The following is a 15,859-nucleotide window of genomic DNA, read 5'->3' as shown; positions in this document are numbered from 1 at the left end:
GTCAAGCGTGCAGCTGCCAAGATGCCACTTGCCACCAGTTTGGCCATATTTCAGAGCTGCAACATCACTGGAGTGCCCAAAAGCACAAGGTGTGCAATACTCAGAGACATGGCCAAGGTAAGAAAGGCTGAAAGACGACCACCACTGAACAAGACACACAAGCTGAAACGTCAAGACTGGGCCAAGAAATATCTCAAGACTGGTTTTTCTAAGGTTTTATGGACTGATGAAATGAGAGTGAGTCTTGATGGGCCAGATGGATGGGCCCGTGGCTGGATTGGTAAAGGGCATAGAGCTCCAGTCCGACTCAGACGCCAGCAAGGTGGAGGTGGAGTACTGGTTTGGGCTGGTATCATCAAAGATGAGCTTGTGGGGCCTTTTCAGGTTGAGGATGGAGTCAAGCTCAACTCCCAGTCCTACTGCCTGTTTCTGGAAGACACCTTCTTCAAGCAGTGGTACAGGAAGAAGTCTGCATCCTTCAAGAAAAACATGATTTTCATGCAGGACAATGCTCCGTCACACGCGTCCAAGTACTCCACAGCGTGGCTGGCAAGAAAGGGTATAAAAGAAGAAAAACTAATGACATGGCCTCCTTGTTCACCTGATCTGAACCCCATTGAGAACCTGTGGTCCATCATCAAATGTGAGATTTACAAGGAGGGAAAACAGTACACCTCTCTGAACAGTGTCTGGGAGGCTGTGGTTGCTGCTGCACGCAATGTTGATGGTGAACAGATCAAAACACTGACAGAATCCATGGATGGCAGGCTTTTGAGTGTCCTTGCAAAGAAAGGTGGCTATATTGGTCGCTGATTTGTTTTTGTTTTGTTTTTGAATGTCAGAAATGTATATTTGTGAATGTGGAGATGTTATATTGGTTTCACTGGTAAAAATAAATAATTGAAATGGGTATATATTTGTTTTTTGTTAAGTTGCCTAATAATTATGCACAGTAATAGTCACCTGCACACACAGATATCCCCCTAAAATAGCTAAAACTAAAAACAAACTAAAAACTACTTCCAAAAACATTCAGCTTTGATATTAATGAGTTTTTTGGGTTCATTGAGAACATGGTTGTTGTTCAATAATAACATTATTCCTCAAAAATACAACTTGCCTAATAATTCTGCACTCCCTGTATTGTCACATCAAGGAGCCACTTCATAATCACCAGTTAACCGGACAAGCAAGTCTTTGGACAGGTTAAAACGTAGAGCCTTCATACTGTGAGGCATCTGACACAAGCACAGGTTCAGGTCAGTTTTAGTTATATAGTACCAAATTACAACCACACTCACCTCAAGGTGCTTTAAAGTGTAAGATAAAGAAAATACAATAATACAAAGAAAACCCCAACAGTCAGAAAAAACCTATGAGCAAGCATTTGGCAACAGTGGGAAGAAACATTACGAAACCTCTGGTGGAACCAGGATCAGGGAGGGGCGAACCATCCACCGCGACTGGTTGGGAGGGAGACAGGACAAAAGACACACAGTTGAACTGAGGCAGAGATTAATAATAATAATAATAACTAATAATTAAATGCAAAGTGATGCATAAACCCAGATTGAAAAGAGTTGGATGAAGAAGAAACACTCAGTGAATCATGGGACGCTCCCAGCATGCTAGTTCTATTTCAGCATAACAGCAGGAGGGTTCAGGGATGCCTCATCCAGCCCTAATTATTAGCTTTATCAAAACGGTCATTTTTAATGGTGTTAAAGATAGAGTGAGTGTCTGTCTACTGAATCATCAAGCTAGTGTGGGAGAAATATGCTCTCTCATTCTAGTCCCGAACAATAGGCTTTTAATGTCTTGTTGATATACAAGTCAGAGAGAAGCCACTGCTGACCTTGGCCAAATGGCCTTGGTCCCTGTTGATGCAATGACTATACCTTTATCAAGGTCCTCACGTGATCGGGAGTCTACACCACTGTATTGTACAGCTATGCGTTATATTGGCTGTAACTATTGTCATAGTTGATTCCAAGGTAAATTAACTGTAATTTACTGTATCCAGCACTTTTTATACTATCAGCCTCATCCACAGGCAGATTTTTACACACACTGATGCATCCATGCAAATCCAGGTGGACGCATCAGGTCGTGTTTTTGGGTCAGAAAGGGGAGATGGAATTGCCAACCCCATGAACAGCTGACAACTCGCGCTAAATACTGTTGCGCTACTACTTTACATCTGCATCTCTGGAAGATCATTTCTGTATGAAGAAAAACTGGTCTAACCAAACTTTAACGATACTTGACACGTCATATTGAAACAAAGAATCTCAATGACATGAAACAGCTTTTACAAAACTAATCCTATTAGAATGCCAGCTCTTTTTTTGTCTTTTTTGTGTACTTCCTGTTAACATACCTGCTGGCACTTGCTTTGTTTCTCTGTGTTGTGCGCATATGTCACGTTCCTTTCACTTCATCAGAGATGGGAGAGATGTCACAACTGAGTCAACCATGTTGCAGGAATAGCAGTTGAAAAACAACAGGCTATTAGCTCATCACTACCACTGCCTGGAGTACAATGCAATGCCTTTTTTCGCTTTGTACTTTAAAACAACAACAGTACATTCGTGGATAGAGCCTGGTCGATGCTTTTTTTTTTTTTTTTTTTAGCAAATCACAAGTAAACCACGGTGGCAGTACAGATTACAAGCTCTAATGTTTTACATACTACTCATAGCATGGTATCGATTTGGACTGTGAAGTCAGGGTAGACTGCAGTAATACACTGTATTACATAAAATTGCACGCAGCCATCCCAGCAAAGATGCCCTCTTGGGGCCCATGTGGAGCTACTGTGAACAGGCCTACATTACACAGTGGGCAACCCACTGTGTAATGTAGAGCCTAGGTCCAGATTGGCCCCAGTGGGGCAGCTCATGGCATGGGCTGAATGTGGGTTGCTCACACTAAGCAGACAGGGAGCCATTATAAATGTGCAGCATGTCCACAGTATACCTACATTAGAGGAGTGGGCTGCCCTACCCCAGTGCGGTCCCCTGATGTGCCTCATGGTATGTTAGTACCACCAGTTAGAATGCAGTGTGGACCAGAATGTTGCTCAAAAAACAAAAACAAAAAAGCTGCTGCCATTTTCACAAGGAGATGAAGCATCAGGTAACTCCACATATTAGATTTGGCACATTTTTACACTAGCCCCAAGGGATTTCTGTCTACTCCAAGGCTTAAAACAGGGATCTTTCACGTGTTAAGCAAATGTGTAAAACTGCTACATCATCTAAAAGAAGGAAAGAAAGAAAACAACCCTTAAATCCTATCAAAAACATCTGTCTGACTTAGAAAATGAAATAAAGCCTGATAACTTTCCAAGGTACCAACAAATGATGGTATGGTACAGTTTAATGGCTCAAAGTAGCAAAGCTGAAGCCTAGAGACATTTATTGACTTCAGCTGCAGTGTCTAGACACCTGTCAATCAAAGCAGCCATGAACCAAACTCCATTATCCAAAAGCCCACCCCATTCCAGCTCTCCATAGGCATTCTTTATTTTTTGTTTTTTTCGTACCAGGCTGTAAACATACTTTTTAGAGCAGTAAAAAGTAAAGCTGACACGGGACTTTTTATTGACTGACTCACTTTTGTGGTGCCAGCCTCAGGTGACTGGTTGGTGTATAGGTGTGATTGGTTGTGCAATCCTCTCAGCAGCTGTAGTTTGCAGGACTTCATGCAATGCCATGATTAAACCCCTTGAATCTCTGTTTTCAGTGATTTGTTTTGGTCACAGTCAGTTTGAATTTGATCATGTGAAAAATGGTCTTGGTTGCAGGTGGAGACAAGACTGACTTGTTCTTGGCTTCTGCCACAGTGAAATGCTTTGCCTAGGATGTCTTTAAAGTGGGCTAATTCTCACATTTTTATCCGCATAAATGAAACCAACTGATTAATAAGCACTAAAAATACTCTGAACACCAATCACACTGTGAAAAAAAATGTCTGTGTAAATCTCTGCTAGACTTTGTTGACAGTGAAAGTTTAGTATCTTTGACCTAATTTCACTGGGCCAGAGCACGCAGCTGACTTCAAAAGTGCGAGAGCAAGGGTATGCTGGAGTTTCTATATGAGGGGTGTGTCTGCTGTACTTAGAAATGAATGTGATAAGAGAGACGGAAACCTGCCAAACTGTTGTAGATGTTTAATTTGTTAGAGGCAGTAAAAACCTCTTTCATAAACAACACCTTAAATGACTGTGCGTGTTTATTTCCGGTGGACATTAGACCTTTGATGAAATGTAACTACAAGCCTATCTCGATTCACTCTCCACCATGACTGCTATCAGCTCCATCTGTTCTCTGGTATTTCTGCCAGCTATAGGGGCTCCAACAGCTGTGCTGTAACTCCCAAACACCGGATGGCACTTAAATCAGCATTGGAAGCAAGCTTGGGGAGTTGTCCAGGAAGAGTTGCTGGGCTTTGGATCCTCCCACTTTTCCAACCAGTTTGTGTTCAGCTGCTGTAGGTCCTAATAATGCCACTGGAGGTCAGCAGAGCACAACCACATTTAAATTAATAAACATAATTCAGTAAGTCACATGTTCACAGACCTCTGCATACTCAGCAAGAGACTTAAAATTGAAGGTGCAATGATGTGACTATTCTAAATGTGTGCACACATACACACTTTGTAAGGGCTGCAGTAGAAAAGTATGTGATCTGGAAGGCAGTTCTAAATCTTTACATTAAATACATGATTTTTACAGTACTAGGCCTGTATGTCCTTAACTTTATTCCTGTTTAATGCTGGTTCATATTTGATCTGCTATATTTGAGAAGAAAATATTTGACTTTTTGTTTTTCACCAGTGATACTTAACATAGAGCCAGTAGGTAAATCAGAACTTTGAATCCTTTTAAATTCAATTCTTCTTCTTTCAGCTGTTCCCTTTAGTGGTCGCCACAGCAGCTCATCTGCTTTCATCTCACTGTGTACCTAGCCTCCTCCTCTGTCACGCCAACCCTCCACATGTCATCCTTCGTCACATCCATAATTCTTCTCTGAGTTATTCTTTTTTTCCTCCTACCTGGTAGCTCCATATTCAACACATACACATATATAATTATACATCATATATAATAGTTATAATTTTCGGTCATTTAATTTTATATCTGTTACTTACTTTGGTGTCGCATGGCTTTGGGAGGGGTCTTTATCAATAGAAAAACATAGAAACTTATCAAAATACAGTTGAAATTTATGCCCTCCTTCCTACTTTCCAAAGCCATCCAGTGGCCTGGGTTGTGGAGTCTTTGCCTGGCTGATTCTGGCCTGCTGACCTTGTGTTTGAAACACCTGATCTAGGCATAGACTGGTACAGGTGTCATTCTCTAAGTTACTTTTTCTAGCTGTTGTGTGAAGATATTTTCTAAAACAAGTTGAAATCTAGTGAGAAGGCAGGCAGTTGTGATTGAAACAGCAAAGATTTTCCCTCTCACACAGCTTTTATTTGTATTTTATCCTCAGTGCCGTGGAGGTGTGTCCTATACATTGGTTTCCTCGGAAGATTTTTGGCTTATCAGATCAAGACAAAGAGCAAATGTTCACTGAAAGCAGAGTACCTCTGGGGTTTAGACAATCTCATCTTTCATTTAGAGTTCCATAAACAGAAAATGAACCCTGTCCACCTGGCTTTATGGATAATGTGAATAAAATTCCTTCATCGTTGTTGATGATAGCTCATTTCACCCCCTTGATCCTGTGTGTCTTATCCAATGAAACTGCTGCTTGAACTGGTTAACTTACTGCTAGAATTGATAAGCCATATGTAAATTATTAATCAGCCATTCCAGTTTTATCTGAGGCCCCACACTGCTAACAAATAAAAAAAACAAGAAAATGTGGGTACTGCAGGATCAAGATTTTTTTTTATTAGTCCTTTATTTATCCAGGTAAAAAAATATCATTGAGATTAAAAATCTAATTTCCAAGAGAGACCTGGCATCAAGAACTTGATGCCAGAACACTGTGACTTGGCCTACGTGCCTCAAGTAGTCAGTTACTCACTGGCAATAACATTAAAGCACACACAAAAAAAAAAAAAAAATATAGCAAAATGTTTTCGAACCAAATCTCAGAAAACTACATTGTTTTATTAAGTGCTTACAGCATGACCCTCACATATTCTCCACATTCCTGATGCACCGACTGTCTCTTTTGAGATTTTCTACACCATTACGCTCTTGCTCAAAGTTTCTCTTGCCTTCTTTCTCCTGAGGCTCTTGAGAGTTTACAGCCTTCCCTTGAGCATGTATTGTTCTCAAAAACAGGCCAATAGAATCTGTATAATGGTCTTTGTTATTCCTCTTGCTATCATTTGATACAGCTGTATTGATTTGTATATCCACATTAGTGTTGGCTCAAGTAAACACTGTGTAACAATGTGATGTAGTTTCCATGTATTAAATGTTTGGTTTTTTTTCTGGCCTTGAGCCGACAGACTGTTGTGTGATTTGGCAAATGGAGACCTTTCCTGACCTTTCTCTTAAATGTAACAGCCAAAGGGACAATTTATACCTGGACTGGACTTTCTGTAAAAACCAAAGAATGTGAAGATTATGTTCACTATCAAGGCCTGGACTTAATGTCTTATTTATGTTCACAGTCCCAGTGGTGTGAAGACTGTAATTAAAGTGTCATGGTCCTGGGTCGTTGACCCAGCATTTTGTGTTTCATTTTGGTTTCATCTTGTGTTTGGTGTTTATTCTGAATTTGTATTAGTTCTTTGGGTTTGGTTGTTGTGTTTATTATCCCTACCCGTGTCTTCCCTCTGTGCTCCGTTCGGGTCCCTGCATTTGGTGTTGTAAAACAGTCTGTGTGTTTCCGGTTTTACTTTGTAGGTCTGCTTCTCATTATGTCCATTAGTGTCAGCTGTGTCAACCCCTGTGTGTCATCTCCTCATTACCTGCTGTGTATTTATAGTGTGTGTTGGCTTCTGCTTGTTGTCAGATTGTCTGTGTTTATTCTCCATGGTCCTCTGCATCTCTCTCGCTCTCTCTCTCGCTCTCTCTCTCTCTCGCTCTCTGTCTAGCCGTCCTCATCTGCCACCTCTGAGTTTCTCCCGCTGACCTTATGTCCCAGGTTTGTTTGTTAGTTTCACCCAGTTTAGGTTTATGTTCAGGGCCCTGTTTCAGGAAGCCGGTTTGGAAAACTCAGAGTGAAAAACGACACTCACGGTTGAGTAACCCCGAACTGTCCAACTCGGAATATTCGGTTTCAGAAAGGCTGATAACAATTAGTTCAGTCAACGCGGAGTTGCTTTAACCCCAAGTGAAGCGCGCGGACGAGGATACATAAAGCCCTGATAAGCGGAGCACAGATTAAGCGAGTCACCATGGAGACGGAGGGAAAGAAGGCGCGGTCAATGTATTTCACAGCGCTTGAGGCCGAAATTCTGATGGCAGCATATGCCGATAACATGCAAATTCCGCGGAAAAAAGTAACACAGCCACAGCTGCAAAAGAAAGAGAGCATGCATGGCAAAACAAAGCCGACAGAGTCAATGCGTGAGTGTTAATATAAACATTGATCGAGGGATTTCCACCCATTTATCACGTTATTTTATCATATGTTATTTTATTTGTTATTTTATACATTTTATTTTGTGATGTGATGTGAGCGCAGGTGCAACCCAACAGGCCCCAAACGTTCCTGGCAGCAAGTAAAAATGAAATATAAAAATATAGTCCAAACAGGTAAGGTGTAATTGTATTATGAGCCATAGTGCTTGGTCTGTTTGTCCGATGTAAATCAATTGCAGTTAGAGGCTACATTAATTTTCTTTCTGTAAGCACTTATTGAAATTATCTGAGCACATTACAAGTACATATTTGCTTACTCTGTATGCTCAAATGTGGCCCGTTATAGCCAACAGAAAAAAAGCGGAGGCCCGAAAAACAGGTGGGGGTCCTCCACCACCACCACTCACAGAGGCTGAGCAGTTGGCCCTCAGCCAAAACAGTGGGCGCCCTGTGGCCGAAGGCATCTCTGCGGGGACATCCTCTGAGTCAATAACCCCGCAAGACACAAGTGCCTACATAAGGGGTAAATTCAAAATAATACATGATGTGCATACATCCTTTCTTCACAGTCACCTTTGCAGTGCTACTCATTCATTTGATAAACTCTTTACCATAATGGATTATTTTGTAGTGAAGTTATTTTCCTACTGATTTTGCCTTCCCTCAGCCTTGGTTGTCTTTGAGAGCATAATGACAATGAAGTGTAAGGTGCTTGGTATGTTTGTTAATTGCCATTTGGTCCCTTGTAAGTCATAAGTGACCTGTATAAACCTCATATTCTATCAGTTGATGGTGATGGTGTACTGCATCTGGTGCAGCCTCCTGTTGAGCCAGACCAACATGCAGTTGTGAGTAATACTCCACAGATTATATGAGTTTACAGTAGAACAGCAATGTTGTCTATTTCTTTACTACAGGAAAATAATGAAGAAACATTGACAGCTGTTACAGAGGAGGAAGCAACAGAGACACTTTATGAGGTTTACATCTTTTAATACTTTGTGTACAGGAAACACAGGCGACCAATAAAGCCAGTTGAACAAAAAATCTGTTTATTCTTCTTTCAACATGTTGAGGTGATGGGTCAAAGGAAATGATTGTGACATATGGTGTCTCTGACTGCGCTTCCATCTTGTATGTCCGTGGGAGGGTCAGGATGTTCATGGTTTGGATCACTGCTGATGTTTGGTTCAGAAGGACAGTGTTCTCCTCTAATTGTGGCAATGTTGTGAAGAATCACACATGCCACAATAATGTCACATGCCCTTTCTGGGGTGACCCTGAGTCTTTGCAGGCACTGGAACCGGGCCTTAAGCATTCCGATAGTCATTTCAATTCTGGCTCTTGTCCTGCAATTAGCCAGATTATATCGCTGCTGTGGGCCCGGTTCAGGGTCAGGGTAAGGGGTAAGCAAATAGGGTAAACATGGATACCCCCTATCACCAAGCAAGTAGCCAGTGAACTCTCCTAAGACAGAAGGATACACTTCAGTTCAAATGTCCCTGAAGCAATTGGTCTTTATATATTTTAAAGTATTCTCAACTCACCATGTCCAAATTTTGTGCTCAGTGTACATTCACGGAATATTTGTGAGTCATGGACAGAGCCTGGCCACTTGGCTTCCACATTTGTGATAATGTTGGCAGCATCACATATGATCTTCACAGTGCAGAGAACACAAATTAGCATCCATTACTATAATGAAATAATTTGTTAGTTTGACATGCTACAGGGAACCATGTACCTGTACATTAATGCTGTGGAAAGACTTCCTGTTCACATAGTCTCCTTCATTTACTGAAGGAGCAATGATTGGAATGTGAGTGCCATCTATACAGCCAATCACGCCTGGGAACCCTGAAAATAAATGTGCAATTTAAGTAGTAGTCCAAGTATCACCACATCATACATTAAGTTTTGGTCATCCTGATACCTGCAATTTTGTGGAATCCCTCTTTGATAAATCTTGTGGGTCTATGACCGGGGAACACCACAAACGAGTACAGGAGACGTTTCAGTGCAACTGTAACATTCCTGACTGCCCGACAGACGGTAGCCTTGGAAACGTGCTCAGCGTCACCAATATTATACAGAAAGCTCCCGTTTGCAAGAAACCGAAGTGCAATACAAATAATATGCAATGAACTGAGAGCATGTCCGCGATGTGTCACATGCGTAATATATGGCCTGAGGATGTTATCCAAATAAATTATAGATTGTGCTGAGAAACGGTAACGTTCGCACAGAAAATCATCAGGAAATGATAAAATGTCCAAACGCGCTCTGATCACTCTCTCCCGGCGGAGAGCTCTGCGGAGAATTTGGGCTTCACGATCTACTGGCTCTTCAAGGAAGTGGCACGCCATGTCCGACACTTCCTACTGTCAGGTTTCCGACAAAGGGGCGGAGACAGTCAGGGTTAGTTGTAGTAAACCTGCTAGGGGGCAGGTTAGCTTCACGGAGTGTGTCGTCATAGTGACTCACTCAGGCTGCAGCTGAACTCGCTTTGTGAAACCGAAAACCCAGAGTTTTCGTTAACTCAGGGTATACTTACTCAGTTTTTCCACTAAACTGGCTTCCTGAAACAGGGCCCAGTTCTGCCCTCACCTCTGTTATTTTCAGTGTAAATAAACTTCCCCTCGCATCTCCACCGCCGTCTGCATTTTGGGTCCTCATTTATTCTACCACATGACTGCTGCCTCAGCCGCGACATAAAGTTAGCTTAAAAATGTAGAGCACTAATGTCAAGCAGTCCTAGTGCTCCTAAACTCCACATGAGGTTAAGAACTAAAAGCTGAATTGCCTTCAGATTTTGTTTTCTTGGAATAAGAGATTAAACTTGGGTTGCATTGGGTTTTCTGCATTAGCAGCGGGTAAGTTGCTGTTAGATCACATTAAAACCAATTTTATCAGGTGGTGCCCATCAAGCTAAATGGGAATGTGTCCAACATAATGGAAAATGCTGGCAGTGAATTTGATTCATGGAACAATCTTAGTTTGGTTAATTCAAATCTTACCTTTATGAAACAAAAGTTAAACGAATAAAGAAAAAAGGAATAAACCCTAAACCAGATTAGCAATCTGCAGGTGTTTCACACCGAGAACAAACAAGTAAATGCAGGAAGAAGTTGCTGTGTTCTGGCATACTGGATTACAATTTACATTAATTTTATGGCTGACTGTTTGTGTACGCTGCACATCTGTGGCAACCTGCTACATCCCAGAATGCAAAGCATACCTGGCATTGGGAAGGCATTTAGTCTTTTGGAATTGGACTGAGGCCACCTTCTCTAAAGGTCTTCTTGGCCCTGTGGTTTTGGTGCACACTTAAGTCCAATTACCGTCTTCACACCTGCCCACGTGAATCACACCAAGGTGGAAGACAAACCAGGGGTAGATTTAAATGAACCAGATAGTTACTACTACTAATGTAACACAGCCGTCGGTCCGTGAACTCCTATTATTAAACCTTAAGATGAACATTTTTTCATTACCGTTTTGATGTTTTAAAAACAGACATGGTGGAGCGAGGGATCTGCAGAAACCATATGCTCATTGGTTAATAACTTGTCAGTTAAGAGTCAGTGAGCACATCACTGACAATTAGGGTGATCAAAATATACAAAATGGATAATTTCTTAATCAGTATGACCAAAAATGAGTCACTGAAGCCATGAATTTGTGAGAGAATTCTGTTGCTATTGCCCCCTGGTGGCCTTTAAAAGGAATTCAGGCTTACAGGCACTTCTGCATTAGCTTCTCTTTTGAGACGCTGAAGCTACGCCCATCTTTTATATACAGTCTTGGTATTGAAACGCAAACTTGCTGGTAGAAACTTCTCAAGTATATATAGATTTTTTCTCAGCTGCTTTGTTTGATGAAGTTCGCCAAATAATATACTAAATATTTGCATACTTAGGCATTTATTAATGCTCTTTCTGCTGTGCCTGGATTGTGTCCAGTGCTATGTAATTTATTTATTTATTTTCATTTTCACAATTTACAGTGCACGCTATTCTGTTTTTTGTCAGACTTGAAATAGCCGAAATACCTTCACACTACGGAACTTCTCTGGCTCTTCCGTTCGACAATCTCTCCGGCATTGGAACCATCATCTGTTTTCTCTTCGGTAACCTTCGGTCACGCTCGGTTGATTTTTCTAGTCGGCACACTCATTTCCTCCATTACCCGGGCGGTAGGGTGGCTGGCTGCTTCCCAAACAAATAAACATGTGCGGCTTGGCACTTGTGCTGTACGTAACAAGTCACGTGACGTGACGCTGCGGCTGTGATTGGTTCAGCTCTGCACTCCGATGCACAATAGCAGTCACTTCTACTCATAATACACATAATAGTCAGATACAGCAGGAATTTACTGTTAGTGAAAACCAGAGATGGGCAGTAACGCGTTACTTGTAACGCGTTACTGCAATCTGATTACTTTTTTCAAGTAACGAGTAAAGTAAGGGATTACTATTGCAAAAACGGTAATTAGATTACCGTTACTTTCCCGTAGGAACACTGCGTTACTAAAACCGTGATTTTTTGCGAGAATGTCTCACGACAGTGACGTAAGCGAGTGCGCCGTTAGTGACACGCCTTTAGTGACAACAGCTGTGTGCAGATCAACAATGGACCACATATCGATTGTGGGAGAGAGTATGAGCGTGCAGCGTTTAAAGCGTGGAAGTACTGACCTTACTTTGAGTTTGATTCCATAAAAAGTGACAAAAACATTAGCGTCCATCGTGCGTGGGAAGAAAACTTCTTTTTACAGCGAAAAAACCCCTAAACTTCCAAGCAAGCACGGAGTGCAAAATGACGTAATGGGAAATTCACAGAGAAACTCGCGGATTCTTCAACTGACCGCGGCACACCTGCACCAGGGTAAACCTCCGCCTACCACAGTCCTGCTTTACTGGTGAAAATAGAGCAACAGGACCGCTAGTCTTTGACTTTATTTATTTTCTGCTGTGTTTTACTTGCATCTATTTGAAAGAGTGAGTGTAAACACTAAAAATATTTTATTTTATGTGCTGGAATGTGTAGAAAATAGGTTTAAATCTTAAACTAATTTATTCAAGTCAGAGAATGTTGCATATAATTAAATTTTTGCTTGATGCATAAAGTTAAAAGATTAAAACTGATAAAACAAGTTAAAAAAAAGAGACTTTTCCATTTGATTACATTTTGTATGATGGATTATATAGAAAAAGTAGAATTGGGCTGAAAGATCTATCGCTTTATCACCTCTTCAGGTTGTAAATCGTGTTTTAAAAAAGTAACTAAGTAATTAATTACTTTTGAAAATAAGTAATCAGTAAAGTAACGGGATTACTTTTTTGGGGAAGTAATCAGTAATTAGTTACTGAAACACGTAGGAGGAGACTGTCAGCAGTAAGAAAGAGTCTGCTGCGTTCTGACAAAAGATCTAAAGATTCTTTACCACTGTGGATTACACAACTGAGGAAACGTGGCATGCAAGTGACACTGGCTTGTTCATTCCTAGAAAAAATTCATTTCGAAAGATTTTTGTGCAACTTTCTGAAGGTTAATTTTTGTTTTCTTTGAAGCTTCGATGAGCTGATGTGGGAACTTCAAAAATGTGCAAAAAATGAGTCAAAATTGAGACTACAAGGTGAACTCATAGAAGATCCTTTTTTCCATTTGTCTTTTGGAGTAATAGCTCACATTTTGAGTAATCTATTTTGTAGAAACGGGTACAGAATTGGTTGTTTATCCCCTCAGTGGCTACTTTTTGATGAACGGGAAAAGAAGAGGTGAATTTGATACACAAGTTGATCCAAAAAACTGGCAATTATATCGTAACTACTCTTTTTCTCGTTCAGCTGCATGTTGAATAGCTGTGAGGACCACTCTTGTGACTCTTAATGTAGTGCAGGAATAATAGCAGGTTCCAGTGATATTTAAAGTTTATGTTGCCAAGCGCGTGTCCTCGAAACTCCACACGATAGTGTGTCTTTGAAGGTTGTGCGACTGTATGATGAACGACATTGTCGTGTCACATGCATGCGGCATTAAGGCAGGTGACTCTCTGACTTTCAGGTTACTTGCGCACAAGGTTGTTCTGAAGTGGAATCAGTATAAGAGGAAAAAGATTCATAATAAAACACTGCCTTCAAGAAATCGTCTTTTATTGTGTCTGACAATCGGTGTTTATGTTTGTGTGTAGGGTTTGTGCATGATACAGAGAGTGCGATGTGAGGAAGAAAATGTTCCAGATGATCTGAAGAAATAAATACATTCATGCATAAAATAAAGACACTTCAATTTTTTTTAACAATTTATTTCCATGCTCTGAATTTTCTTGTCCGTGGAACACCCCTCCACCCCCACCCTCTTCGTGGTATCTGCACCAAGGACCAGAACCAAAGACAGCGCCACGTTTATACGTGAGCTGCGTCAGGAAGCTTCTTGGAGAGATGAGGCGCACTGACAAAATCTCAAAGCAACACAACAAGCTCGTGAAGAACTGTGTCGCCTGTGCGCACAGAAACATTTTATTTGTTTTTGTTTCGCAGAAAACTCGCACATAGAGCCAAATACAAAGATTATTTCAGTGGTGCGAGTCATTTGGATTTGATCATGACTTAAACACTCTCGTGGATAAAAGTTAATTAAAAAATGTCTGGAGAATTTAGCGACACTGCTTATGAAGGCTCGCCAGGGATTGTCTATGCTGCTTCCTTTAACTTGAGCTATGTTTTCAACACGACCAACAGCTCGTACGAGGACTACCTCCACCTGCCAGACTCTGAGAAAGCTGACTCTGTGGGAGATGGAGCCGCTGTTGTAAGGATTATCATCTCGATCATTTACTCTCTGGTTTGCGCGCTGGGTCTGGTTGGAAACTTGCTGGTCTTGTACTTAATGAAGTCTAAACATGTGTGGAAAAAATCCTCCATCAACCTTTTCGTAACTAGTTTGGCGGTGACTGACTTCCAGTTCGTCCTGACTCTGCCCTTCTGGGCTGTGGAAAACGCTTTGGACTTCACTTGGCTTTTCGGCAAAGCGATGTGCAAGATAGTGTCCTATGTGACGGCAATGAACATGTACGCCAGCGTTTTTTTCCTGACCGCCATGAGCGTGGCGAGGTACTGGTCACTCGCGTCTGCCCTGAAAGGCAGGCGGAGGCGGGCTCACTGCTGTTCCGCGCGGTCCATCACCGTTATCATCTGGGTTTTCGCCGTCTCCGCCGCTCTGCCGCACGCGGTTTTCTCCACGACGGTGACAGTTTCCAACGAGGACCTGTGCCTCGTCAAATTCCCGGAAACCAACGGATCGGCGCAGTTTTGGCTCGCGCTCTATCACTCTCAAAAAGTGTTGCTTGGCTTCGTGGTGCCTCTGGGCATCATCTCAGCCTGCTACCTGCTCCTTTTGCGCTTCATCACCTCCAAAAACATCAACACCTCGAGCGCCAAGCGACGCGCCAAAGTCACAAAGTCCGTCACCATAGTGGTCTTGTCCTTCTTTCTGTGCTGGCTGCCCAACCAGGCTCTCACAGCCTGGGGCATCCTCGTGAAACTCAACGTGGTTCACTTCAGTTACGAGTACTACAGCATGCAAGTGTACGTGTTCCCCGTGTCCGTGTGCCTTGCGCACTCCAACAGCTGCCTGAATCCCATCCTGTACTGTCTTATGAGGCGGGAGTTCAGAAAAGCGCTGAAAAAACTCTTCTGGCGGATGACTTCGCCGACTCTGACCACCTTAAGACCGATCACAGCCACCACAAAGCCGGAGGCGGACGAGCAAGGGCAGGTCCTGGTCCCCGTGTGCGCACCCGAGGAGCCCGCAGTGGTGTTTTATCCTCCCGGGGAAGTGATTTACAATGACAGGCGAGACCTACCCCAGAACAGCGCTTAATCTAAGGCACGTTTTAAATCCTCTGTGATGTTGTATTCATACACATTTACATCAATCAGGTCAGTTTTGTTTGCCTCACAGCTGTCCAAGTTGGAGGAGGAAAAACGTCAAACAGAAGCGCTTATGACTCATGTTTGTCCACAGAAATGCTACTTTGGCTTCACCCTGGTTGAGATTTTAAAAAGCCAACTTACTGGCGTTCTTACCTATAAGAAAATACGCATATTTTAATAAGGTGTCAAAACATATATTAAATGTGCAGGTAAGGTGCATCAACAAAATGTGAGACATTTACTCATCTTCGCCCCGTCCTTATCTTGAATGACATTTAGTTGTTAAATGCCACTATAATGTTACAGAGAATGTTTCACAGACCTGTGCTGATTGTGTGTGTGTGTGTGTGTGTGTGTGTGTGTGTGTGTG

The 15,859-nt window shown here is 42.0% G+C and overlaps 1 protein-coding gene across 1 annotated transcript; it reads left to right on the top strand.

Annotated features, from left to right (window-relative positions):
* Positions 1–13,988: 13,988 nt before the first annotated feature.
* On the top strand, positions 13,989–15,859 carry rxfp3 (relaxin family peptide receptor 3). Its single transcript, XM_085463996.1, has one exon. It carries the CDS (start codon positions 14,198–14,200, stop codon positions 15,434–15,436), a length of 1,239 nt encoding a protein of 412 aa, XP_085320122.1. The 5' UTR covers positions 13,989–14,197; the 3' UTR covers positions 15,437–15,859.

Source organism: Copadichromis virginalis, linkage group LG7 (genome assembly GCF_057382275.1).
Source record: "Copadichromis virginalis isolate Kocher_CV1m ecotype Utaka linkage group LG7, C_Virginalis_male_GT1.1, whole genome shotgun sequence".
Classification (NCBI taxonomy): domain Eukaryota; kingdom Metazoa; phylum Chordata; class Actinopteri; order Cichliformes; family Cichlidae; genus Copadichromis; species Copadichromis virginalis.
This window is presented reverse-complemented; position numbering and strand designations above follow the sequence as displayed.

Excerpts from the sequence above, each read along its gene's own strand:
- rxfp3 (XM_085463996.1), top strand. The coding sequence starts at position 14,198 with ATGTCTGGAGAATTTAGCGACACTGCTTATGAAGGCTCGCCAGGGATT.